The 25,780-nt window shown below is 46.0% G+C and overlaps 1 protein-coding gene and 1 long non-coding RNA gene across 3 annotated transcripts; one reads left to right on the top strand and one right to left on the bottom strand.

Annotated features, from left to right (window-relative positions):
• Positions 1–12,219: 12,219 nt before the first annotated feature.
• Positions 12,220–17,090, bottom strand: LOC140428483 (uncharacterized). 2 transcript variants are annotated; one of them, XR_011948793.1, is made up of 4 exons: positions 16,939–17,090; positions 14,953–15,115; positions 13,835–14,025; positions 12,220–13,500 (listed from the first exon to the last, which is right to left on the bottom strand). It is a non-coding gene; the product is annotated as an uncharacterized lncRNA (long non-coding RNA). The 2 variants fall into 2 exon arrangements; XR_011948794.1 differs by having other exon boundaries at positions 13,835–14,021.
• On the top strand, positions 17,068–24,964 carry LOC140428482 (uncharacterized). Its single transcript, XM_072515001.1, has 2 exons — positions 17,068–17,207; positions 23,725–24,964. The coding sequence occupies exons 1-2, from the start codon at positions 17,068–17,070 to the stop codon at positions 24,278–24,280; spliced, it is 696 nt and encodes a 231-aa protein (XP_072371102.1). The 3' UTR covers positions 24,281–24,964.
• Positions 24,965–25,780: the final 816 nt, after the last annotated feature.

The raw sequence follows: 25,780 nt of genomic DNA, 5'->3' as shown, positions 1-25,780 counted from the left end.
ATCAGAGGCTGAATGCCCTCGACTGCTGAAGTGTTCCCTGACTGGAAGAGAACATTCCTGCCTGGCGATTGTCGCGCAATATCTGTTCATCTGTTGTCGCAGCGTCTGCATGGTCTTGCCAATATACCACACTTCGGGACATCCTTTCCTGCAGCGTATGAGGTAGACAACATTGGCCGAGTCGCACGAGTATGTACCACGTACCTGGTGGGTGGTGTTCTCATGTGTAATGGTGGTACCCATGTCAATGATCTGGCACGTCTTGCAGAGATTGCCATGGCAGGATTGTGTGGTGTCGTGGTCGCTGTTCTGAAGGCTGGGTAGTTTGCTGCAAACAATGGTTTGTTTGAGGTTGCGTGGTTGTTTGAAGGCAAGTAGTGGTAGTGTGGGGATGACCTTGGCAAGATGTTCGTCTTCATCGATGACGTGTTGAAGACTGCGAAGAAGATGTCGTAGTTTCTCTGCTCCGGGGAAGTACTGGACGATGAAGGGTACTCTGTCGGTTGTGTCCCGTTTTTGTCTTCTGAGGAGGTTGGTGCGTTTTTTTGCTGTGTCGCGTTGGAACTGTTGATCGATGAGTCGAGCGCCATATCCCGTTCGTATGAGGGCATCTCTCAGCGTCTGTAGAGGTCTGTTACGCTCCTCCTCGCTGGAGAAGTGGAGGATCGTGAGGTTATCTGTGGACTTGCGGTAAAGCAAAGTGCTGAGGTGACCGTCCTTGATGGAGGTGAGTGTGTCCAAGAATGCAACCGATTTTGGAGAGTATTCCATGGTGAGTCTGATGGTGGGATGGAACTTTTTGATGTCATCGTGTAGTCGTTTCAGTGATTCTTCGCCGTGGGTCCAAAGGAAAAAAAATGTCATCGATGTATCTGGTATATAACGTCGGCTGAAGGTCCTGTGCGGTGAGGAGGTCTTGTTCAAATTTATGCATGAAGTTTGAAAAAAGCACCCAAGTCTTGGAATTCCCCAGCAGAGTGGTAGGGAATTTGGGAAGTTGTGTGGTATACCTTTATTAAAGCGACAGCAGTTTTGCCTTGGATAATATTACTCGATTTTTATAGTTAAACATCTATAAGGGTGCGTTGCCTGCAAAATTTTTACTTGTGGGTCTGACCAAGTAGGTTGTCCTCTGGGGGGGAATGCTTTGTAAGACTATTTTTAATTGTGCAACATAATCTTGTGTGCTTACTTTTTCTTTGCTTCTTGTTAGCCTTTTAATTTTTTTTAAATCCCAGAAGCGTTATTGGACATCCTGTTTCTGCTATAAGTATATTTTGTTCTAATTTTCAGAATACTTGTTGGCCCCATTAGCCAAGTTTCCCTATGGGATTTTATTTGCTTAACAATTAACATTGGCTGTGGTCGTAACAGAGAAAGAAAAGTATATTTTCTTACATTTTCATGGATAAGTTGCAGGACCAAATTGTTTCAGGCTAAAAATGCTCCTAAAAGATACAGGTGTGGTCAATGAAGAGTATTCAGCACTAATAGAAGAGTTTCATGAGAAGTGTGAAAGCTGTAAAAAGCATTGAAGGATGCCACCGTGTCCTTGTTTTATTCTTCCCTGGAATGTGCCTCTATTAGGCTAAAACAAAGTTAATACCAGGGGTTTTGGAAAACAACTGCGTGTATATATGTTAGAGTGGACTCTCCTACAACTAGAAAAGTAATCTTGAAAATCTTCTTGATTCTTTTCAAATTCATGAACAATCGTCCATAATTCTGCAGGATGGTACTTTAGAGTTTTCAGGACCAAAACCATTCGGAGGCCTAAGATGCAGAAGGTAAACTATGGAAATTAAACATTTATGGCCTGAATGATGCTTTCAGGTTGCGATATTTTTCTGTGAGGTCTGTTTTGCTGAGAATAGGCTGTGTTTTACTAAAGACAGATCTTGCAATCTTTTATTGGTATCACAAAGGAAAACTTTCAGACACTCTGCTGATGTATGTTGATGATGGGGTAAGACTGCAGAATTTGAGAACTGTGTTAATAAGATTAGAGCATGATTTTAAAATTGGGAATCCAGTTTGTGGGGCGTTTAATACCAAGCAGAGTAGATCTGGGCTAACTGCAAATGACAATTGGTAGATTTTGGTCAGTAAAAGTCTCTGAGGATGTGGGGAAAAGGCTGGCAAATGAAGCAAAGGTACAGATCTGTCCTTACCTAAGAATATAATGGACAGGCTTCAGGGACTGAATGGTTTACTCCTGTAAGGAGGCAATTTTAATTTAATCACTCCTTGGGATAAAACATGGGTTTTACAGTCTGTCTCTCTATTAAAATCGATAGAGAATAATTTTGGGTGAGATGTAGAAACCAGCAATTTAATTGGTCCCATGTGTTTCCCACCCTGGGTTAAAATCAGTCCCAATATTCTGAGATTTGCTACAAGTCTTCTCCACGAATGATCTTGAATTAACCTAATGGTGCCACCTTGTGGTTGAACCATAATGGGTACCAGAAAGTGAATATAGTCACTCACAGTTCAACATTTGTTGTTAATTCTCCTGAATTTTTAAAATTCAGAAAAAAGAGCGCCTTAAGTCAGATCTTCCTGTTATGCTGGATAGAGCACCGTTAACAGGTAGATCCTAAATACAACTAAATATATATCAATAATGAACTAGAATAATTCATGAATTTAAAGTTATATCAAAGCAAAACATCAGAATGATATGCCTTGCAATCTACATTTCAACGTCATAAACACTTCAGACAAAAGGAATCCTACACTTCTCTATGGCTCAGTAAGTTTTCAATCCATTCCAATCGGGAAAATCCCAGTTTTTTTCCCCCCCCACTGAAGTATGCGGCATTAGTTCTCAGGCTGGTAGAGGAAGTAAAATTTACCTCCATGTTGTGGATTAGCGATGTGAAAATCAGACAGGACTTCCATTCCTGACCACCACCCAGCAATGTGAAGAGTGAATGCTTGATGAGAACAGGACGGACCTTGATTGCCATTCTCAATGGGGCTGAATAACTTAGTAACACTGGGTAACCAGTGTCCATTGGTCTGAACGGAAACACCACTGTCTGGGGAGGAATCGAAAGTAGAGAATTGGTGAGAGCAAGGAAGAGAATCTTTCAACTCAAAATCACTACCTTAAATAACCAACGTTTTCTTCAATTCCGAGCTTCCACAACTTTGATACACAATTCGGACTGAAATTCGAGTGGAGTATTGAGACAGCTCTCCATGGCTGGACAGGGTAGATGCTGAGAGGATGTTTTCTCTCGTGAGGAAATCTAGAACTAGGGGGCACAGTATTAAAAATATGGCGTCTGCCGTGTAAGACAGAGATTAGGAGGAATTTCTTCTCTCTGAGCTCGCTAGATTTTGGAATTCCCTTCCCCAGTGAACAGCGGAGGTTGGGTCATTGAGTGTCTTCAAGATTGAGTTAGACTGATATTTGACTGACAAGGGAGTCAAGGGTTATGGTTAACAGGCAAGAGTGGACTTCCGGGTGCGGCGATGACCAGCTGAGTCGCACGTTTCGGCAGCTCCCTGTGAAACGGACTTTTGGGCTCTTGATAGGAGCCCCAACGGCAATTTTGACGGCTAAAAACACTGTGCGGTAAACCAGAAGGGAATCCCCCCTGGATACGGATGGGAAAAGGAGGAGAGAGTGGCCAGATTGCAGTGGATCCTTTAGAACAGCGGCAAGGAAGGCAAGCAAAAACCAAGATGGCGTCGGAAGGTGGCAGTTTCACATGGGGCCCTGAACAACAAGAGTTCTTGAAATGCTGCGTGGAAGAGATAAAAAAGGAAATGAAGAAAGAGCTGTTGGCCCCGATACTACAGGCGATTGAAGGGCTAAAGGAGGAACAAAAGACCCAGGAGCGGGAGCTTCGGGTCGTGAAGGCGAAGGCAGCCGAGAATGAGAACGATATACAGGGCCTGGTGGTGAAGACGGAGATACAGGAGGCACATCAGAAACGATGTGTGGAGAGGTTGGAGGCACTGGAAAACAACGCAAGGAGGAACAACCTGAGGATTCTTGGTCTTCCTGAAGGTGTGGAGGGTGCGGACGTCGGGGCATATGTGAGCACGATGCTGCACTCGTTAATGGGAGCGGAGGCCCCGGCGGGTCCGTTGGAGGTGGAGGGAGCATACCGAGTTATGGCGCGAGGACCGAGAGCAGGAGAAACTCCCAGAGCCATAGTGGTGAGATTCCTCCGTTTTAAGGATAGAGAAATGGTCCTTAGATGGGCGAAGAAAACTCGGAGCAGTAAATGGGAGAACGCGGTGATCCGCGTTTATCAAGACTGGAGTGCGGAGGTGGCGAGAAGGAGGGCGAGCTTTAATCGGGCCAAGGCGGTGCTTCATAAAAGGAAGATAAAATTTGGAATGCTGCAACCGGCAAGACTGTGGGTCACATATCAAGGGAGGCACCACTACTTTGAGACGGCGGATGAAGCGTGGGCTTTTATTGTAGAAGAAAAACTGGAATGAGTGGATTATTAAAAAGAACGTTTGGACAAAGTGGTGGGGCGAATGTGGGGGGCGAAGAGGGGTTTTATGTTCTAATCCTGCGGTGTGGTAACTTTTCTCTCTCCCACAGGGGGTGATGGGGGGAGGTGGGGAGGGAGAGGAGATGGGGCGTTGGCCATGGGGAGCGGGGCCAAGGGAGAAGCGCGGGCTTGGCTCCCGCGCTATGATAATTATGGCGGGAACAGAGAAGCAGGAAGGAGGGGGCGTCGCACGGTGCGAGCCGTGGTCACGGGGGGAAGCCGAGGTCAGCCAGAGTTTGCTGACTTCTGGGAGCAACATGGGGGGAGTAATTACGCTAGCGGGGGGTCTAGCGGGGGGGGGGTGGGAGGGGGGAATTACTGGGTTGCTGCTGCTGGGGAAAGGGGGGAGCGGGTACGGGAGAGGATGGGCGGGGGGGCACCACCTGGGGGAGATACAGCTGCGTGGGAACTGGGTGAGAAGCTGGAAAAAGATGATGGCTAATCGGCAAGGGGGGGGGGTGGGAAGCCCCCCAACTCGGCTGATCACGTGGAACGTGAGAGGGCTCAACGGGCCGATAAAGAGGGCACGGGTACTCGCACACCTGAAGAAACTTAAAGCAGATGTGGTTATGTTACAGGAAACGCACCTGAAACTGATAGACCAGGTTAGGCTGCGCAAAGGATGGGTGGGGCAGGTGTTCCATTCGGGGCTAGATGCGAAAAACAGGGGGGTGGCTATATTAGTGGGGAAGCGGGTAATGTTCGAGGCAAAGACTATAGTGGCGGATAACGGGGGCAGATACGTGATGGTGAGTGGCAAACTACAGGGAGAGACGGTGGTTTTGGTAAACGTGTATGCCCCGAACTGGGATGATGCCAATTTTATGAGGCGGATGCTAGGACGCATCCCGGACCTGGAGACGGGAAAGCTGATAATGGGGGGAGACTTTAACACGGTGTTGGAACCAGGGCTGGATAGGTCGAAGTCCAGGACTGGAAGGAGGCCGGCAGCAGCCAAGGTGCTTAAAGATTTTATGGAGCAGATGGGAGGTGTGGACCCGTGGAGATTCAGTAGACCTAGGAGTAAGGAGTTCTCGTTTTTCTCATATGTCCATAAAGTCTATTCGCGCATAGACTTTTTCGTGCTGGGTAGGGCATTGATCCCGAAGGTGAGGGGAACGGAGTATACGGCTATAGCCATTTCGGATCACGCCCCACACTGGGTGGACTTGGAGATAGGGGAGGAAACAGGAGGGCGCCCACCCTGGAGAATGGACATGGGACTAATGGCGGATGAGGGGGTGTGTCTAAGGGTGAGGGGATGTATTGAAAAGTACTTGGAACTCAATGACAATGGGGAGGTCCAGGTGGGAGTGGTCTGGGAGGCGTTGAAGGCGGTGGTTAGGGGGGAGCTGATATCAATAAGGGCACATAAAGGGAAGCAGGAGAGTAAGGAACGGGAGCGGTTGCTGCAAGAACTTTTGAGGGTGGACAGACAATATGCGGAAGCACCGGAGGAGGGATTGTACAGGGAAAGGCAAAGGCTGCATGTGGAATTTGACTTGCTGACTACAGGCACTGCAGAGGCACAATGGAGGAAGGCACAGGGTGTACAGTATGAATATGGGGAGAAGGCGAGCAGGTTGCTGGCACACCAATTGAGGAAAAGGGGAGCAGCGAGGGAAATAGGGGGAGTGAGGGACGAGGAAGGAGAGATGGAGCGGGGAGCGGAGAGAGTGAATGAAGTGTTCAAGACATTTTATAAAAAATTATATGAAGCTCAACCCCCGGGTGGTTCACGAGGACCAAACTGGGTTTGTGAAGGGGAGACAGCTGAACACGAATATACGGAGGCTGTTAGGGGTAATGATGATGGCCCCACCAGAGGGTGAAACAGAGATAGTAGTGGCGATGGATGCCGAGAAAGCATTTGATAGAGTGGAATGGGATTATTTGTGGGAGGTGTTGAGGAGATTTGGTTTTGGAGAGGGGTATGTTAGATGGGTGCAGCTATTGTATAGGGCCCCAGTGGCGAGTGTGGTCACGAATGGACGGGGATCGGCATATTTTCGGCTCCATAGAGGGACAAGGCAGGGATGCCCTCTGTCCCCATTACTGTTTGCACTGGCGATTGAGCCCCTGGCGATAGCGCTGAGGGGTTCCAAGAAGTGGAGGGGAGTACTTAGGGGAGGAGAAGAACACCGGGTATCTTTGTATGCGGACGATTTGCTACTATATGTGGCGGATCCGGCGGAGGGGATGCCAGAAATAATGCGGATACTTGGGGAGTTTGGGGATTTTTCAGGGTATAAATTGAACATGGGGAAGAGTGAGCTGTTTGTGGTGCATCCTGGGGAGCAGAGTAGAGAAATAGAGGACCTACCGTTGAGGAAGGTAACAAGAGACTTTCGTTACCTGGGGATCCAGATAGCTAAGAATTGGGGCACGCTGCACAGGTTAAATTTAACGCGGTTGGTGGAACAGATGGAGGAAGATTTCAAGAGATGGGATATGGTAGCCCTGTCAATGGCAGGGAGGGTGCAGGCGGTTAAGATGGTGGTCCTCCCGAGATTCCTCTTTGTGTTTCAGTGCCTCCCGGTGGTGATCTCGAAGGCTTTTTTTAAAAGGATTGAAAAGAGCATCATGGGTTTTGTTTGGGCCGGGAAGACCCCGAGAGTGAGGAAGGGATTCTTACAGCGTAGCAGGGATAGGGGGGGGCTGGCACTACCGAGCCTAAGTGAGTACTATTGGGCCGCTAATATTTCAATGGTGAGTAAGTGGATGGGAGAGGAGGAGGGAGCGGCGTGGAAGAGATTAGAGAGGGCGTCCTGTAGGGGGACTAGCCTGCAGGCTATGGTGACAGCACCATTGCCGTTCTCACCGAGGAATTACACCACAAGCCCGGTGGTGGTAGCTACACTGAAGATTTGGGGACAGTGGAGACGGCATAGGGGAAAGACTGGAGCTTTGGGGGGGTCCCCGATAAGAAACAACCATAGGTTTGCCCCGGGGGGAATGGATGGGGGATATGGAATGTGGCAAAGAGCAGGAATAACGCAACTGAAAGATCTATTTGTGGATGGGAAGTTCGCGAGTCTGGGAGCGCTGACCGAGAAATATGGGTTGCCCCAAGGGAATGCATTCAGGTATATGCAACTGAGGGCTTTTGCGAGGCAACAGGTGAGGGATTTTCCGCAGCTCCCGACACAAGAGGTGCAGGACAGAGTGATCTCAAAGACATGGGTGGGGGATGGTAAGGTGTCAGATATATATAGGGAAATGAGGGACGAAGGGGAGACTATGGTAGATGAACTAAAAGGGAAATGGGAAGAAGAGCTGGGGGAGGAGATCGAGGAGGGGCTGTGGGCGGATGCCCTAAGTAGGGTAAACTCGTCGTCCTCGTGTGCCAGGCTAAGCCTGATTCAGTTTAAGGTATTACACAGGGCGCATATGACTGGAGCGCGGCTCAGTAAATTTTTTGGGGTGGAGGATAGGTGTGCGAGGTGCTCGAGAAGCCCAGCGAATCATACCCATATGTTTTGGTCATGCCCGGCACTACGGGGGTTTTGGATGGGGGTGACAAAGGTGCTTTCAAAAGTAGTGGGGGTCCGGGTCGAACCAAGCTGGGGGTTGGCTATATTTGGGGTTGCACAAGAGCCGGGAGTGCAGGAGGCGAGAGAGGCCGATGTTTTGGCCTTTGCGTCCCTAGTAGCCCGGCGCAGGATATTGCTAATGTGGAAGGAAGCCAAGCCCCCGGGGGTGGAGACCTGGATAAATGACATGGCGGGGTTTATAAAGCTAGAGCGGATTAAGTTCGTCCTAAGGGGGTCGGCTCAAGGGTTCACCAGGCGGTGGCAACCGTTCGTCGAATACCTTGCGGATAGATAGATGGAAGGGGAAAAAGAAGGCAGCAGCAGCGGCCCAGGATTTGGGGGGGGGGGGGGGGGGGTGGGGTGGGGGGGTGGGCGGGGGGGGTGTAACTTGTGACAAGGCAGTTGCCAATTAGGGCTAGTTTTCATTCTTGTTATTTAATATTTATTCATTTTTTGTTTTTTGTTTATAAAAAAAATAGGTCATTGTTATTTGTGCTGTTATAATATTGTGTAAAGGATGCACAATGTACTGTGTTGGTTGACCAAAAATTTTCAATAAAATATTTATTAAAAAAAAAAAAACAGGCAAGAGTGGTGTTTCAGGCCACAATCAGATCTGGATCTTCTCGAACGGCAGAGCATGCTTGATGGGCTGAATGGCCTACTCCTGCTTCCATTTCTTAGATGTTATGGAGATTTCATTCTTCTCATCTGCCTGTTGTAATGTTCTGGTTGGACGTTAAAGATCCCAAAGATCTATTCAAAAAGGAGGGATGTCTCCTGGAGTTCTGACTAATATTATTGTTCACCCGGCACAAAACATGCTAATCATTAAGGTAGATAAACGTCTTGCTGTTGCATGCAATATGGCTCCTACATAATAATGAATGAAGAATGCCATTCTTAGAACCCACTTACTGGTAGACTGAGAAGGAGCGGGGAGAGCTGTTGTGGGGCTTGGGGTGGGAAATCTCGACATTCCAAAAGCAGACGTCTCGCCAAATTTAACAGTAGGGAATCATTATCAGTTTGTTAATTCATTCCCATCTGGAAGCTGACCAGATTGACGAGAATTCTGAAATTGAGTCTGCTTTCCTTGGAAGAGATAATGAGATGATAAGACTTCTTAAACGACAACTGCCGTGTTGTTAATTTGCAAGTGGCTGTTTGCTATTGGGATGTAAAAACTTCATTTCATTATCTTGTGAGGAAATGATCTCATTTAGTTCTTTCAGTAAATATGCTTGGTGAAAAGTGACAACATTTATACCCAAACTGACAAACCAGATTTTCATCAGCATAAAGCAAATGCCATAGTCACCATATGGCTAGATAAAATGTTAGCGATCAGAACTGAAAGCTGTTACTTTCTCCATTCATTACTGAATGTTCTACCAGACTTTCCACATTTAAACAATAACATTAAGATCAAACTGCATGAAAGATATGTCGGTTTTTTTCAAAGGCTAAAAGAGTAGCCAAGAGACTTCCAGGTTTTCTTGCATTATTAAAAGGGAAAGGCTTTGCAAATGTGGAGAAGGAAACAGCACTCCTGCTGTTTGACAGGCTGTTGCCTACATTGACTGTTGTCAATTTTAAACTGCTCCGGATTGATTGCCATAACATTGGTATCCATTGGGCGCCATCCTATGGCCACGCTGCATCCGAAAAGTAGCTCGCTGCGGCGCAGTGTGGCCGTTGAAGGGGAGCAGACCCAGGATCTACCCGGCTCGCAAAGCCTCGCGAGATCCCACAATGGGCAGGATCACTTTTTAACAAATCTGCATATTAGAGCGAGGCAGTAAACCTCACTATATTGTGCAGATTCCCGAGGTACCTGAAGCTTTTGGATTCATCCGCTTCCCCTCCGAGACCTTGGGCGGGCGCCGTTCAGCACTGGTCCCCACAAACAGGGACCAGACGAAACGGCACTCAAGGGGACCTCCCAGGGGATCGGTGGGCCCCAGCTGCATGTCCTTTGGGTAGGGTGGTGCCCTAGCATTGCTGGTGTCAACCTGGCAGTGTCACCTGGGCACCTTGGCAGTGACAGGTTGACACCCAGGAGGCACTGCCCACTGGCATAGACATTGCCAGGGTGCCAAGCTGCCCTTTTTGTGTGCGTGCGATCGGGCTGGGGTTGCCGCCCTGGATGTTGGGGTGAGGGGGAACCCATATTGCATTCGGGTAAACGGGGTTATGTGCAGCCTCGGCCACGGGTTCCCTGTTCAGGCCCTTACTCAACACGAGTCGCGTTGAATAGCCATGTGTTTCTCGGCACTGCGAGTAACTGCTAGTAAGAGCTCCAAGAAAGGTTGGGCACTACGTTCCTCTCCTCCAGCAGCTCTCATAGAACGATAGAGGACAGAAGCATTATTGGAAGGGTATGATTGCACTGGAGGAGGTGCAGAGGCAATTCACCAGGATGTTGCCTGGGATGGAATATTTTTATTATGAAGAGAGGTTGGATAGGCTTGGGTTGTTTTCCCTGGAGCAGAGAAGTCTGAGGGGTGACCTGATCGAGGTGTACAAGATTATGAGGGGCGTGGACAGGGTGTATAGGGAGCAGCTGTTCCCCTTATTTGAAGGGTCAGTTACGAGGGGATACAAGTTCAAGATGAGGGGTGGGAGGTTTAGGGAGCATTTGCGGGAAAACATTTTTACCCGAAAGGTGGTGACTGTCTGGAATGCACTGTCTGGGAGGATGGTAGAGGCAAGTAGCCTCACATCCTTTTAAAAAGTACCTGGATAATCAGTTGGCATGTCATAACATTCAAGGCTATGGACCAAGTACTGGCAAATGGGATTAGGTAGGCAAGTCAGGTGTCTTTCATGCATTGGTGCAGACTCGATGGGCCGAAGGGCCTCTTCTGCACTGTATTTTTCTGTGATTCATTGAAGTTAAAAACAGAGCTGAAACGTTCAGGGGTAGTGAAGTTGGATCGAGAGAAACCAGGGCCTGGATTCTTCCTTCCGGCGACTAAGATCCCATATCGGCGGGAAAACCGGCACCAACGACACCGGCGTCAACGGGCCCCCAAGGTGAGGAATTTTCATCTGTCTCGGGGGCTAGGTGGACGCCGGAGGGGTTGGCTCTGCTCCAGCTGGCGCCGAAGGGATTGCGCAAGTTCGCGCATGTGCGGAACGGTCGTCGTGATCTCGTGCATGCGCGGAACCGCCGCCGTGATTCCGCGCATGCGCAGACCAGCCGTCATTTTTTGCCACATGCGCGGGGGGGTCTCTTCTCTGCGCTGGCCATAGCGGAGTCCGACAGGGGCCTGGCATGGAAGGAAGAAGTGCCCCCACAGAACAGGCCCGCCCGCAGATCGGTGGACCCCGATTGCGCCCCACCCCCCCCAGAGGACTGCCCCAGCCAACTTACCTGCCAGGTCCCACCATGTGGGACCATACGTAACCCCGCCGACGGGACTGGCCAGAAATGGACGGCCGCTCGGCCCATCAGGGCCCGGAGAATCTCAAGAGGGGCCGCTGCCAACAGCCGCCAACTGGCGTGGTGGGAATCCCGCCCCCACCCGAAAAACGGCACCGGAGAATACGGCAGCCAACGGCGGGGCGGGATTCGCGCGGTCCCCCCCCCCCCCCCCCCGGGGATTTTCCGACCCGGTGGGGGGTCAGAGAATCCCGCGCCAGATATCTGAAGCAATCGTAAGGTTGCTGACCTTCGTACAGCCTGCGATGTAGTAATGTTCTATTGGTGACTGGGAGATTGTGTAAAAGCTTGAATGTATGTGGCAATTTAAGATTGAAGAATACTGAAAGAACTGGAAATCCTGGAAGTGGATCCATGCTGAAAACAGTTGAGAAAGCACTGTTTGGACGAAGATTCTAAGGGGGGGTCTTTTCGAGTGGAGTTTGGAAACATTCATGCAATAATCATCTGGGGTGTTCGAGGAGAAATCCACAAAGATTTGATTGGGTGGCATCTGCCATTTGGTTTCAGAGTAGAATGTGTCTGACCACAGTTAGCCTGTTGGATTACAGGGACTGTGTGTTTATTGAAAACATTATAGCATAAGATATATTTGTTTACCTGTGTTATCCTTAAAATCTGTGTACGTTTGTGAAGATAAATGGGAGTGAAAAAGTACTGTATTATAGTCAAACTTTATGGTTTTTTTTAATAAACAATTTTATTGAGTGTACAGTAATGTGCAAATATCAACACAAAGCAGAAACATAGTGCAAAAGACCAGTCCTCTCTCATAAACAGTACCCGCCTATTTATCCCTCCTATTCTACTCTAATCTACCCCCCCCCCACCCGCTAACATTTAATTCCCTGCGAGGAAGTCGATGAATGGTTGCCACCTTCGGGCGAACCTTAATACAAATCCTCTTAAGGCGAACTTAATTTTTTTCCAGCCCTAAAAAGCTCGACATGTCCGAGAGCCATGCTTCAGTCTTTGGGGGCTTTGAGTCCCTCCAAGCCAGCAGTATACGTTGCCGGGCTACCAGGGAAGCAAAGGCCAAGACGTCGGCCTCCCTCTCCTCCTGGACCTCCGGGTCTTCCGAGACCCCAAAAATTTCCACCACTGGACTCATCACCACCCTAGTTTTCAGTACCTGGGACATGATGTCCGCAAATCCCTCCCAGTAACGCCTAAGTTTTGGGCATGCCCAGAACATGTGAACGTGATTCGCTGGCCCTCCCGCACACCTCGTGCATTTATCCTCCACCCCAAAAAGTTTACTCATCCGGGCCACCGTCATGTGGGCCCGGTGTACGACCTTGAACTGAATCAGGCTGAGCCTAGCACATGTCGCAGTTGAATTTACCCTACTCAGGGCTTCCGCCCATACCCCCTCCTCGCCGAGTTCCTCCTCCCACTTGAGCTTCAGTTCCTCTGTCTGGGACTCCTCCCCTTTCATAAGTTCACGGTAAATATCCAAGACATTCCCCCTCTCCTACCTCTCCCCTAAACACTACTCTGTCCTGGATCCCATTTGGCAGGAGGCACTGGAAGGATGGAACCCGTCTACGTATGAAGTCATGCGCTTGCAGGTACCGAAAGTCATTCTCTCTGACTAGTCCGAATTTCTCCTCCAAGGCCCTCATGCTCGAGAAGCTCCCCCCCAAGAACATATCGCCCATCCTTCCCACTCCTGCCCGCCGCCACGCTCGGAAACTTTGCATGTTTAATAAATGTTTTTTTGTGGCTAAAAGCTCATTGGCAACGCTGTGACTCTGTTCGTCCATTTTGTAAAGTGTAAGTGGCGTAATAGTATTGCTACTGGACTAGTAATCCAGAGACCCGGGGAAATGCTCTGGGGACCCGTGTTTGAATCCCACCACAGCAGATGAATCCAACAAAAATTTGGAATTAAAATCTCATGATGACTGTGAATCGATTGTCGTGAAAACCCATCTGGTTCATTGTGACTCCAGCCCATGTTTTGATTATCCAGGAATATATTTCATATGTATCTCTGAAAACAGAAGAAAGTATTTGCAGCTTTTAATTTAAAGACTTGGTTGAAAAATAAACACTATTATAATTTAACAAACGGTCATTCAGATTTATCATTAAAAAGGGCCATATTTTGAAAAAAAGGGTCCAAATACGATCTAACTACAAAGTCATCAGTCATGCCCAGAAAAAGTAATTACATCACTATCAGGCACAATGAGGATTACCTGTGCATCAATAATATAGTAAATAAAGCCCACATTTCTTCAGAAGGGCCTGACTGATCTTTTCAACTTTTCTTAGCTATCATGTTTTAAGTGGACCGTGGAAAAGCGTAAGACATACTCCAGTACCTTGTTCAAATTCCAGTTCCTTTTTGTTCCTTTGACTTCAATCTTCCTGGAATGTCAATTTTCATTCCTTGGCTTGTAGAACTAGGTGGTCTTCAGTTTCCGGGATTTGGTTTCTTGCCCATTACTCCATTGTTCAGCTTCTGGCAGAGCCCTAAGAGCTGCATTCTCTCTAACTACCTAGCTCCAACTACCTTGGGGCAAGTCAAAACAAAATAATTCAAAAGGTCTTTCTAACTTAAAAATAACCCCTAGTTGCAAAACACCAGCTCAGTCTTTTTTCACATTTGCTTCTCACATTGTAAACTCTCAAGTCACAATGCAGTTTGAAATGAAACCAAAACTCCCGTACATGCAAACATCTTTGTTTAACATGAATCTAACTAGAGCTTTGCCTCTTCTTACACAGAAATACTATATTAAACTCACTTAAATCTATACCTTGGGCTGGATTCTCCAATTCTGAGGCTATGTCCCCATGCCAGTGTGTAAAAAGTGGCCCTTTACACCAGAAAAATGGCACAAAACAACCACCGATCCTCCCTATGGCTGGGGGCTAGCATGCTGGCAGCATAGAGCACCCGGCTCTAGCTGCCGATGTGGCCCAGAGAATTGCCGGGTCCATGGCCGCGCATGGCGGCGCCCTGCAGTGGCCGCGCTACGCTACATGACGGAGGCCGCTTGCGGACCCGGCCTGCGAAATAGTGCCACCCCTTTGGCTGGCTCACGTGCCCTGGACTATCCCCCAATAGTCCCCCCAGCCCCTGATAAAGTCCCCTCCTGCCCGCAGATCGGCCCTCCCCCGACTGTGGAGGTGCTGGACTGAATGTGCAGCCACCACGCTGAGTTCCTGACAGTTGAGACCACACTTCAGTGACGCTACTCGGCTGGTCAGGGGCGGAGTATCGGGGGTAGGCCTCAGGCAACGTCCTGAGGCAGTCGATATGTGGCGCGGCATACTCTCTGGGTACGCTGCTTTGGAGGGGTGGAGCATCGCTTTCTTAACCATGACTCCATTGCATGGCTATTCTTATCCCAAAGCTGAGAGCTGCTTAACCTCCAGCATCCTGTCACCACTACTATGAACTCAGTTTAAACACAATCCTAAAATTCCTTCTTACCCTAAAGGATCCCCTGGTTGCTAAGCAATCACTCATTCCTTTTCCAGGCTTTTATTTATTTTTCATGCCGTAAAATCTCCTGGCACAGCAGAAGCAGAGATTGAACTGAAACCAAAACTTCTTCACTGTAATGGTGAACTCTCCAGAATGTCTTCAAAGGGATCTGTCCGAAATACAGTATATTAATCAATTGATTAATTTGGAGACAGAAAGCAAAGTGAGACAATTCTTTACAGCAGTTCATCAATGTAACATGATGATGTGATCTAAAGCAATTCTGCATTTTTAATAAACAAATAATTGCTAAACATTTTCATGAAAGCATTGTCCCTTTTTAACAAAAGTTATTGGGCTGAATTCTTCAATTCCCCAGCCGCGTGTTTATCGGCGCTGTGCCATTCACTGCCGACGGGATTCTGTACTCCTGCCACTTGTCAATGGGATTTCCCATTGTAACCATCCCACGCCGCTAGCAGGAAAATTGAATCGCAACAGCCAGAGAATTCCGGCCATTGCTTTTACTGTTAATTATACCATCAGTTTATTCATAGTAATTTTAAAACAAACTAATCGTACTACAAGAATATGTTATACTGTACCTGAAAGTCTAAGATACTATTAACAACATATCACACCTTAAAACTAGCTATGGCCAATAGGATATTTTCTAACTGCACAAACATCAGTGCACCTTTGAACACAAAGACTGTGTCCAATATGTACTGTAAAACATTCATTGATATGGCTTTCAAATTTATATTATAAATGGTAGCACAATAGTTAGCGCAGTTGCTTCACAGCTCCAGGGTCCCAGGTTCCATTCCCAGCTTGGGTCACTGTCTGTGTGGAGTCTGCATGTTCTCCCCTGTCTGTGTGGGTTTCCTCTGGGTGCTGGGTGGATTGGCCATGCTAAATTGCCCTTATTGTCCAAAAGGTTAGGTTGGGTTGCTGGGTTACGGGGATGGGGTGGAGGTGTGGGCTTGGGTGGGGTGCTCTTTCCAAGGGCTGGGGCAGACTCGATGGGCCGAATGGCCACCTTCTGCAATGTAAATTCTATGATTCTATGAAACCACCATTTGCCCGTGTCACTGAATTGACCAGTAGCTTATTTCAGAATTAAGGTAAACCTCAATGCTGACCTGTACTGCATCATAAACTAAGGTAAATCCGTAAGAAGTCTTATAACACCAGGTTAAAGTCCAACAGGTTTGTTTCGAATCACTAGCTTTCAGAGCACTGCTCCTTCCTCAGGTGAGGACTGTTAAGACTTTAACCTGGTGTTGCAAGACTTCTTACTGTGCTCACCCCAGTCCAACGCCGGCATCTCCACATCTTAAGATAAATCCGCACATAGCATGGCTCACACAGCTGGAGTCCTGGCAAGATATCAAAAGGAGCCCTGCCTCCTGCTCAGTTGCTGGTAGGGTTGGGAATTTGCCCATGGCATATGATAAGTAAGGAAGGCCAAGAAGAATGGCTCCTGTTCAGATTTAGATGTACCCAAATATTTGAGGGAGATTGAGAATCTGAATTGGGAGTCTCTATGGGGAAGTGAGTGGTGGGGAAGACTGAGAAATGGGGTGAGGCCAGAGGGGTCAAATTTTGACTAGACGGTAAGGGCAGAACCTTACTTACTTCCTTAAAGCTTAGTTACTTAAAATTACAATAAACTGACACCTTTCGGGTCACGTTTACTGTGCCCAGATTTGAATTTAATTTATTTTTCAAACTGAATTCAAATTCTCAGATTGAAATGTGTTATGGCCACAGTAGCACAACGCTAATTGTAACCAGTATATTATACTTTAGATGTGTTGGAACTGGCGCAGGTATGGATAGGTTCGTGGTTACTGGAGGGAGAGGCGAATGCAATCTCCATACAATGGCAAGCTGATGCTGTGTATATTCCAAGGTTCACCCCCAAGATGTGCGAGTTAAGCTGATCTTTCAGCCGGCAGGGGGCGCTGGGCTGCGTTTTTCTTTTACCGCTTTCAGCTGCTCTGGGAGAGCCGGCCTCTCCTCCGAGCGGTAGGGGGAGCTGGACCGCGATTGCACTGTCCGCTCTCCGGAGGTCCGGGCCGACGACAGTGAAGTGGAGTGTCGCTGGTTTCCGAGATGGAGACCCAGTACAAGCAGTTTCACGACTATCAGTTCGCGGCTGATGAAGTGTTTCAACGAGGCTTGGCCCAGCTAGGAGAGGCGGTGCGCGGATCGGAGGAGCGGCTCCTCGCGGCGAAGATCTACTATTATTCCAGGTAGAGGCCCCCACCGCGTCACCGTCTGCCCTCGGCCGCCGCGCATGCGCCCCACCCCCCAGGTCCGGCCACTGCGCATGCGCGCCCCAGGTTCCGGCTGCCGCGCATGCGCCCCTCTGACAACCAGCTGTGTCCCAGTTCGTGGCAAAGTTTGATTTCAGTTCCACCATGGCTTCAACCCGGGTTCTACCATCTCTAGGATCAAATTCCAAATGCTTGAGACCAGTTGCCGCTCCTTGTTAATCACAAACTTTATTCTTAACAGCTCCTCCCCAGTTCCATCTGGGGTAAGCCTGGGAACTAGACAGGTTCGCCTTACTTCTGTGGTGGGTAAATTGTTAGGACAGGATCTCAAGGGATTTAGATAGGCAAGGGCTAATTAGGGAAAGTCAGTAGGGCTTTGAAAGGGGAAAGTCATGTCTCACCAATTTGATTGAGTTTATTGAAGGGGTAACCAAGAAGGTAGATGAGGGCAGTGTAGTTGAAATTGTCTACATGGACTTTATCAAGGCCTTTGACAAGATATCGTATGGTAGGTTGTTGCATAAGGTTAAATCTCATGGAATCCAGGGTGAGGTAGCCAATTGGATACAAAATTGGCTTGGCGACCGAAGCCAGAGGGTGGTTGTGGAGGGTTGTTTTTCAAACTGGAGCACTGTGACCAGCAGTGTGCTTCAGAATTCGGCACTCGGTCCACTGTTAATATTAATGATTTGGATGAGAATGTAGGAGGCATGGTTAGTAAGTTTGCAGATGACACCAAGATTGGTGGCATAGTGGATAGTGAAGGTTATATAAGATTGCAACTGGACCTTGCCAGTGGGCCGATGAATGGCAGATGGAGTTTAATTTGGATAAATGTGAGGTGATGCATTTTGGTAGATCAAATCAGGGCAGGACCTACTCAGTTAATGGTAGGGAGTTGGGGAGAGTTACAGAACAAAGAGATTTAGGGGTACAGGTTCATAGCTCCTTGAAGGTGGAGTCACAGGTGGACAGGGTGGTGAAAAAGGTATTCAGCATGCTAGGTTTTATTGGTCAGAATATTGAATATAGGAGTTGGGATGTCTTGTTGAAGTTGTACAAGACATTGGTAAGACCACACATGGAATACTGTGTTCAGTTCTGGTCACATTATAGGAAGGATATTGTTAAACTGGAAAGAGTGCAGAAGAGATTTACGAGGATGCTACCAGGACTTGATGGTCTGAGTTATAAGGCGAGGCTGGGACTTTTTTCACTGGAGCGTAGGAGGCTTTGAGGTGATCTTATAGAGGTCCATACAAAATGAGGAGCATCAATAAGGTAGATAGTCAACATCTTTTCCCAAAGGTAGAGGAGTGTAGAACTAGAAGGCATAGGTTTAAGGAGAGAGGAGAGAGATACAAAAGAGATCAGAGGGGACATTTTTTTACACAGAGGATAGTGAGCATCTGGAACAGGCTGCCAGAGGCAGTGGTAGAGGCAGGTATGAGTTTGTCTTTTAAAAAGCAATTAGACAGTTACATGGGCAGGATGGGTATAGAGGAATATGGGCCAAATGCGGGCAAGTGGGACTAACTTAGTGATAGAAACTGGGCGGCATGGACAAGCTGCGCTGAAGCACCTGTTTCCGTGCTGTAAACATTTATACTATTTCTTTCCAGCTCTACCTCATTCTCTGAAAAGCTTCATCCTCTTTTACTTTGTTCTGGTATTTTGCAAGGAGAAACCGTGTTGATCTTTTCTCCAGGATGGCAGTGATTTCTTGGCACGTGGGAACCTTCCACAAAAAAAAAGGAAGACTACAATTCTAGACATCTGAAATTAATAGAAAATGGCAGAAATGCAGAGCCAGTTAGGTGAACACCAGTCAAAGGGGAAGACAGGTTTATGGTGCAATACAAATTAGCGAAAGAGAAAGAAAAAACATGGTGAATGAAAAAGTGAAGTCTGTCTAAAGTCTCTCTACATCAAGAGTGTAGTTGCTATCTGCTCTGGGCTGCATCCAGTTGCAGAACATGGGCAGTATTAATGCTTTTAAAATGTATGTCTGCATGTGTCATCAGAACCTCTTGTTGCAATGCTAAAGATACAATCCTGTTACATTGAAAAATACATAGAAAATCGAAGAATGAGGCCATTCGGTCCTTCGAGCCTGCTCAGCCATTCATTATGATCATTGCTGATCATCAAGTTCAATATACTGATTCTGCCTTCCTCCCCATATCCCTTTAGTCCCAAGGCCAAATCTAATTCTTTCTTGAAATTACACGTTTTGGCCGCAACTACTTTCTGTCGTAGCGACTTCCACAGATTCACCACTCTGGGTGAAGAAATGTCTCCTCATCTCAGTCCTAAAAGTTTTACCCCTTATCCTCAAACTATGACCCCTAGTTCTGGACTCCCCCAGCATCAGGAACATTCTTTCTGGAGATATCCTGTCTAATCCAGTTCGAATTTTAAGTTTATATGAGATCCCCTATCACTCTTCTAAACTCCAATGTCTATAAACGTAATTGTCTCTCATCATATGTCAATCCCACCATCCCAGGAATTTGCCTGGTAAACCTTTGGTGCACTCCCTCCACAACAAGAACATCCTTCCTCAGATAAGGACACCAAAACTGCATACAATACTCCAGGTGTGACCTCACCAATGTCCTATACAATTGCAGTAAAACACCCCAATTCCTATACTCAAATGTTACCATTTGTTTGTGCTGCTTTGGTAATTGGCTTCTACATTTCATGTTAAAGGTGGGATAGGATCAAGCAAATTAATTAAAATATCAGTAGAAAACGCATGAAACAACCACCGATCAATCATTAAGTTAGAACTCTAAGGATAAAGGGCCTTTATGTTTTTAATACCAGTATTTTTTTTTGGGTGATCTGGATTCTGCCAGACACAAACGTTTATCAAAAGTGATCTCCGGTTCAAACTGAAGGAAACCTCCACTCAGCTGTCTTGCTAATGCATTTGCCCAATATGGAGCGTGCACACTATCCTATTGGGGCATATCCCAAATACCTGACTCCAAGGAACATAGTTATGGACTGGCAAAGCTAAAGCTCAGAGAGCCCAAAGGAAGCTGGTGGAATTTAAATTAAATTGGAATTCAATTTTAACCTGGAGGTGAAAACTAATCTCTAATGATAACCGTGAAACTGCCATTGATTGACATCAAAATCTATCTGGTTCACTATGTCCTTTAGGGAAGGAAATCTGCCATCCTTACCTTGGTCTGGCTTACATGTGACTCTGACTCAAGGCCCACAGCAATGTGGTTGACTCTTCTGCCCGCTGAAATGACCCGTCAAGCCATTCATTTCAGGGCAACAAATGCAGGCCATGTCAGCACCACCCACGTCAGCTGAAAGAATTTTTAAAAAACCTCCAAGCTAATCTTTTAGTTACTTTCTTTTGTGATAAGGAACCGAGATTTACTACAATATATTCTCCAACAAGTTTCAAACTAGACAATCGGCAAGCTTCTGTCCCTCAGAAACCCCAAACTGAAATTAAGCCTTGCCTACCTTCCACACGTACCATTATGAAGTTAGAGTTTTACTCTGCTTACTGTGCAGGTCTGTCATTTATTTTGGCTAACTTCTATAAGAGATGCAAACCACACAGCATCCAAATTACAACTCAAAATCTCACCCAGATATTGCCCAGATTGAAACCAGAGAACCGTCCTAAGTTCGATCCATCTCCAAGCTGACAAGAGACCACTCTGGGCTATCGTCAAAATGACCGTCAAGTTCAATATCCCTCGTTTACAATTTATTTTGTAATCTGATGAAGTAAATGGGTTTTATAGCCTTTCAAGACTTGCTGAATGCTTTCAAACTAATTTAACTATAACCCCCAAAATATAAAAATCACTTTGGACTGCACTTCTTTGCAAGTGGGGAAGGCAGAGAACCAGGTTGTCACGGGTTCAAATCTCACCATGGTAGATGGTGAAATTTGATTAAAAATCTGGAATTAAAAGTCTATTGATGACCATGAAACCACTGCCGATTGTTGTAAAAACCCATCTGATCACTACTGTCCTTCATGAAAGGAAATCTGCTGTCCTTACCCAGCCTGGCCTACATGTGACTCCAGATCTCTACAGCGGTGCAGCTGACTCTTAACTGCCCCCCCTCCCCCTGAAATGGCCTAGTAAGCCACTCAGTTCAAGGGCAATTAGGGCTGGGCAACAAATGCTAGCCCAGCCAGTGATGCCCACATCCCAAGAGTGAATAAAAAATAAACATCACAGGTGGGATTCTCCCATCCCCTAGTCGCGTGTTTCTCGGCAGTGCGCCATTCGCTGGCGGCAGATTCTCTCTCTCTTCCCTGCCCACCACCCTCCCTCCCTCCAACTTGGATTTCCCATTGAAGCCATCCCACGCTGCCTGGAAATCCACAGGCATGGGTGTGCTGCCAGCGGGAAAAGAGAATCCCGACAACCAGAGAATTCTGGCCCACATCTTCGGCTCTCCTGCTAAGTAAGCCCATTGAATGTTTTAAGATCTTACCTTTCGAGTTGTTAACCTCCTAAAGCAACATGGCCTCAACCTATTAAGAGGAATAGATTCCAAGCTGCTTTAATGGTATTTATCTAATTTTCTACAGTTAACCTTTAATTCCTCAAGCTAAAAATTCTATACTAAAATACGTGAATCATGAACTAGATATTCACAGCAGTTAGAGATGAAACTGAGGCCCTGTCCACCAGTTCTAGTAAGTCAAATAGATATTAAAAGATCCAGTGGCACTATATGAAGAGAAAGGTGTCTCAAAAAGTCAAAATTGTTTTTACAAAGAGCAATAAAATGTATTAGTCATTCGTCTCATGATTGCTTATGGGGCTTCGCTGCCATAGAATGTTGCTATATTTGTTTACAAGCTTGCTACACTTCAAAAGTTAGCCATTGTATCAAGTGCCTTGAAACAAGAGGCACTAGATAAGTGAAGATTATACAATTTATTTTTATTAATTTATTTCAGTATGATACAATAATTGGTAATACAGTATAACATTTTTCTACCGTATGCTGCATCCCACTGTCTTTTGAGGGTCAGCATGATATTGGAGAACATTGATCAGATTGCCTGAAAGTGGGCATAGAACTTGGGGCTTAAATTTTCAGCATCAAGAAGAAACACGGGACTATGTCTCTCCTTTTGTGATGCAAATATGACCATACCCAGGTGAGTTTACAGATCTGTGGTGCAGTAGCAGGTCAATTTTGTTTGCAAAAAAAAAACACTATGCGAAGTTTAAAGCTAACACTTTCATCTTTTGGTGTTGACAGTGACACCATTTTATTCAGTAGGCAGAAACAGGTGGAGAACATAATAAAAATCGTACACCAATTGAACCAACGGAAGTCCCAGACTAACAGCTTCTCATGTTGCAAAATAGTTACTGTTCTCGAGCTGATGTCCGGTGGTATATACAACTAATTAAAAATTAATGTCAAATTACCATAGTTATCCAAATAATTGTGTCTGTGTTTTTCTCCACCTATGATGCTTAACCTACAAAAATAGTGGAAGACTAGGCTGGCACATTGGTTAGCACTGCTGCCTCACGGCACTGAGGACCCGGGTTCGATACCGATGTCCGTGTGGAGTTTGCACATTCTACCCGTTTCTGTGTGGGTCTCACCCCCACAACCCAAGAAGATGGCAGCTTAGATGAATTGGCCACACTAAATTGCCTCTTAATTGTAAAAAAGTACTCTAAATTTTTATTTAAAAAAATAGTGGAATACAAAACCTGGAAAAATACTATTTTGATTCGTACTGACCGTCAGAGAATCATAGAATAGTGCAGCATAGAGTCTATTTGACCCATTGCGTCTGCGTCGTACAATCAAAAAGGAGTAATAATAATCTTTATTATGGTCACAAATAGGCTTGCACACTGCAATTATGTTACTGTGAAAATTCCCTAGTCGCCACATTCCGGCAATGTTCGGGTACAATGAGGGAGAATTCCGAATGCCCAATTCAACCAACAAGCACGTCTTTTGGCACTTGTGGGAGGAAACTAGAGTGCCTGGAAGAAATCCACGAAGACACAGGGAGAACGTGCAGACTCCGCACAGACAGTGACCCAAATCGGGAATCCAACCCGATCCCTGGCACTGTGAAGCAACAGTGCTAACCACTGTGCTACTGCCCCCATCCTCGTCTCAATATCAAGGAATCCTCTTGTGCAAATTACGTACAATATTTTTACTTTTAATAACGAGATAATAATGTGGTGACACGACCAAGGTTGACACCTTGTGTTCGAGATGTGGGGGTTGGGTTATCAGTGTCATCTAAATGCTGAAGTATACTGTCTTGAAACATACTTAAAAACGCAGTTCTGTATAATCGAAATGCAGCATTTTTTGAAGTGTACTTCACTTTTTCCACTTCTTGGCACAAGTTAGCTCCTGCTTGGGTTAGAGTAGGCAGTAGCATGTGTGTTTATTTTGACAGATTAACACGCACACACATATAAAATAACCCCCACTTTTTTTTCAGGTTTATTGGACCCATTGACCTTGAAAGTTACAAAGAATGGCTTTCCTCACAAATTATTGATGCCAACAATCAGAATAACCTAGCTGCAGCGGAAGATATAACAAAGGCATTTGAGATGCTACTCAGACACATTCCAAGTGATCCGGTACAAAATGACCAATCGGCTACAGTAGAAACCACAAAGGTCGGTCAAATGCCACCCATAGATCAACAAGAGGAGAAAATGGAGGATGAAAGAATGTACTTTCAGATTAGAAAAGAAATAGAAGGTACAGATCACGATGCTCTAAAAGAGAACAGTCAAACACAGGAACGCCCTGAAAACAGAACAGTTGGTGGCATTGGAAACCTTTCTTCGATAACCACAGCAGTGAATGTGGAACACTGCACTTTATCTTTCTCTCAAGTACTTCACCTTGTGCAAAGTGGACAAGAAATTCCCGGCATTCAAAAACGAAACATTATGTCAACCAATAGTATGCCTACAGTTTCACAAATGGCAAGGAAGCCCAAACCTTGGGAAAAAGTGTCTAATATTTTTACTCACAGTAATTAATTAAAATTAGGAAATGGCCTTAATTTATATCAATTAACGCAGTTTATTGTGATTAGAATACGGGCATCAGTAGTTTCAGCCGATTCAGAGGCAGAATTGTGGGCCTCCAGCTGGAGTTTTGAATCTTTGCCATGGCAGGAGTTTGAAGTTGGCTACCAGATTGCCCCAGTTCTGCTTGATGCAAAGCTTTGCCCATAAAGGGTTCCATTGTGAAGAAATGAATGTACAGAGAATCACCTACAGAGCTCACACTCTTAATGGTCATGAGAGGTGCTGCTGACCTAGAATATTTTATTTTCCTGTTTGAAAAAAATCGCAGCTATTGTAAGCTGGGGGACATCTGCAAGTGATGTGGGGGGCGAAGAGGAAAGCAGATAATAAATCGGCAGCATGTATAATTGAAGATTCCGTTATAACATTGAATGCTGTGAGGGTTTATTTTTCCTCGTTTCTGTACATGTTGATTGATGACTGTTGCCCTTTTCACAGGTTTTAGATAATTTTTTTTGTATCATAATCCACCTCCACACAGAACGAAAGGTGAGATGCCTTCTTTTAACTGTGCTCAGAGCATGGAATTAATTGCAAATGCTTTTAAGTGTGATTGACACCAAATATTCTTCTACAAGAGTGTTTAATCCATGTTTCACTTTATATGAGAGTAAAATTACTGAGTTTTTCAAAGTGCTGTGTGCGTCCAGAGTAACCTTAAGTACCAATGTGCAAGCTGTGTAGATATTATTTTAAGGGAGGAAAAAAAATCTCTCCGTTCTGAAAGAAAACTGCTTCAGTCATCAATTCTACCACAGGCTCAATTAATCACACCCTTGCTTCTGAGTCAGACGGTTGTGAGTTCAAGTTTCACTTCCGATATTTGAGCACAAAATTCAAAGTTGATACTCCAGTAGTGCAAAGAGTACTGTACTTTTGGAAGTGTCACCTTTCGGTTGACATATCAGATCAAGGCCCCTTTTGCTTTCTCAAATGACATCTCTGGTCCCACTGCAGTGAATGGGAGTTTTGACCGAGTGCTAAATTCTCCCTTCTCGCAAGAGGTGAACTGGGATCAGAGAATCCTGGCCATTATTTTGTAGAAGAGCAGGGTAGTTATTCCTAGTTTCGTGGTCACTATTTATCCAATCAAAAATGGACTAAATAGTTATTTTCACATTGCTGTTGTTTGTGAGGGCTTGCTATGCACAAATTGGCTACCAAATTCTTTATGTCAGTGACGACACTTCAAAGGTACTTCATTGGCTGTAAAGCACTTTGAGATATCCAGTAGTCAGGAAAGGCACTATATAAATGCAAGCCTTTTTTTCCTTCATCCTATCCTCTCTAAAGGACTCAGATTTAGTTGAAAATCTCAAGGAACCACAGACTAATACAAGATTATTCTGGCTTCTTATATTAGACCAGATACAATTTATTTAATCTGAGTGAGGTATAAATTAAGCATAAATAAACATTGATGATCCAGCAAAACTGCAGGATAACAGT

This window comes from Scyliorhinus torazame, chromosome 8 (genome assembly GCF_047496885.1).
Source record: "Scyliorhinus torazame isolate Kashiwa2021f chromosome 8, sScyTor2.1, whole genome shotgun sequence".
NCBI classification, from domain to species: domain Eukaryota; kingdom Metazoa; phylum Chordata; class Chondrichthyes; order Carcharhiniformes; family Scyliorhinidae; genus Scyliorhinus; species Scyliorhinus torazame.
The sequence above is the reverse complement of the archived record's forward strand: the minus strand, read 5'-3'. Positions and strand labels throughout refer to the sequence as shown.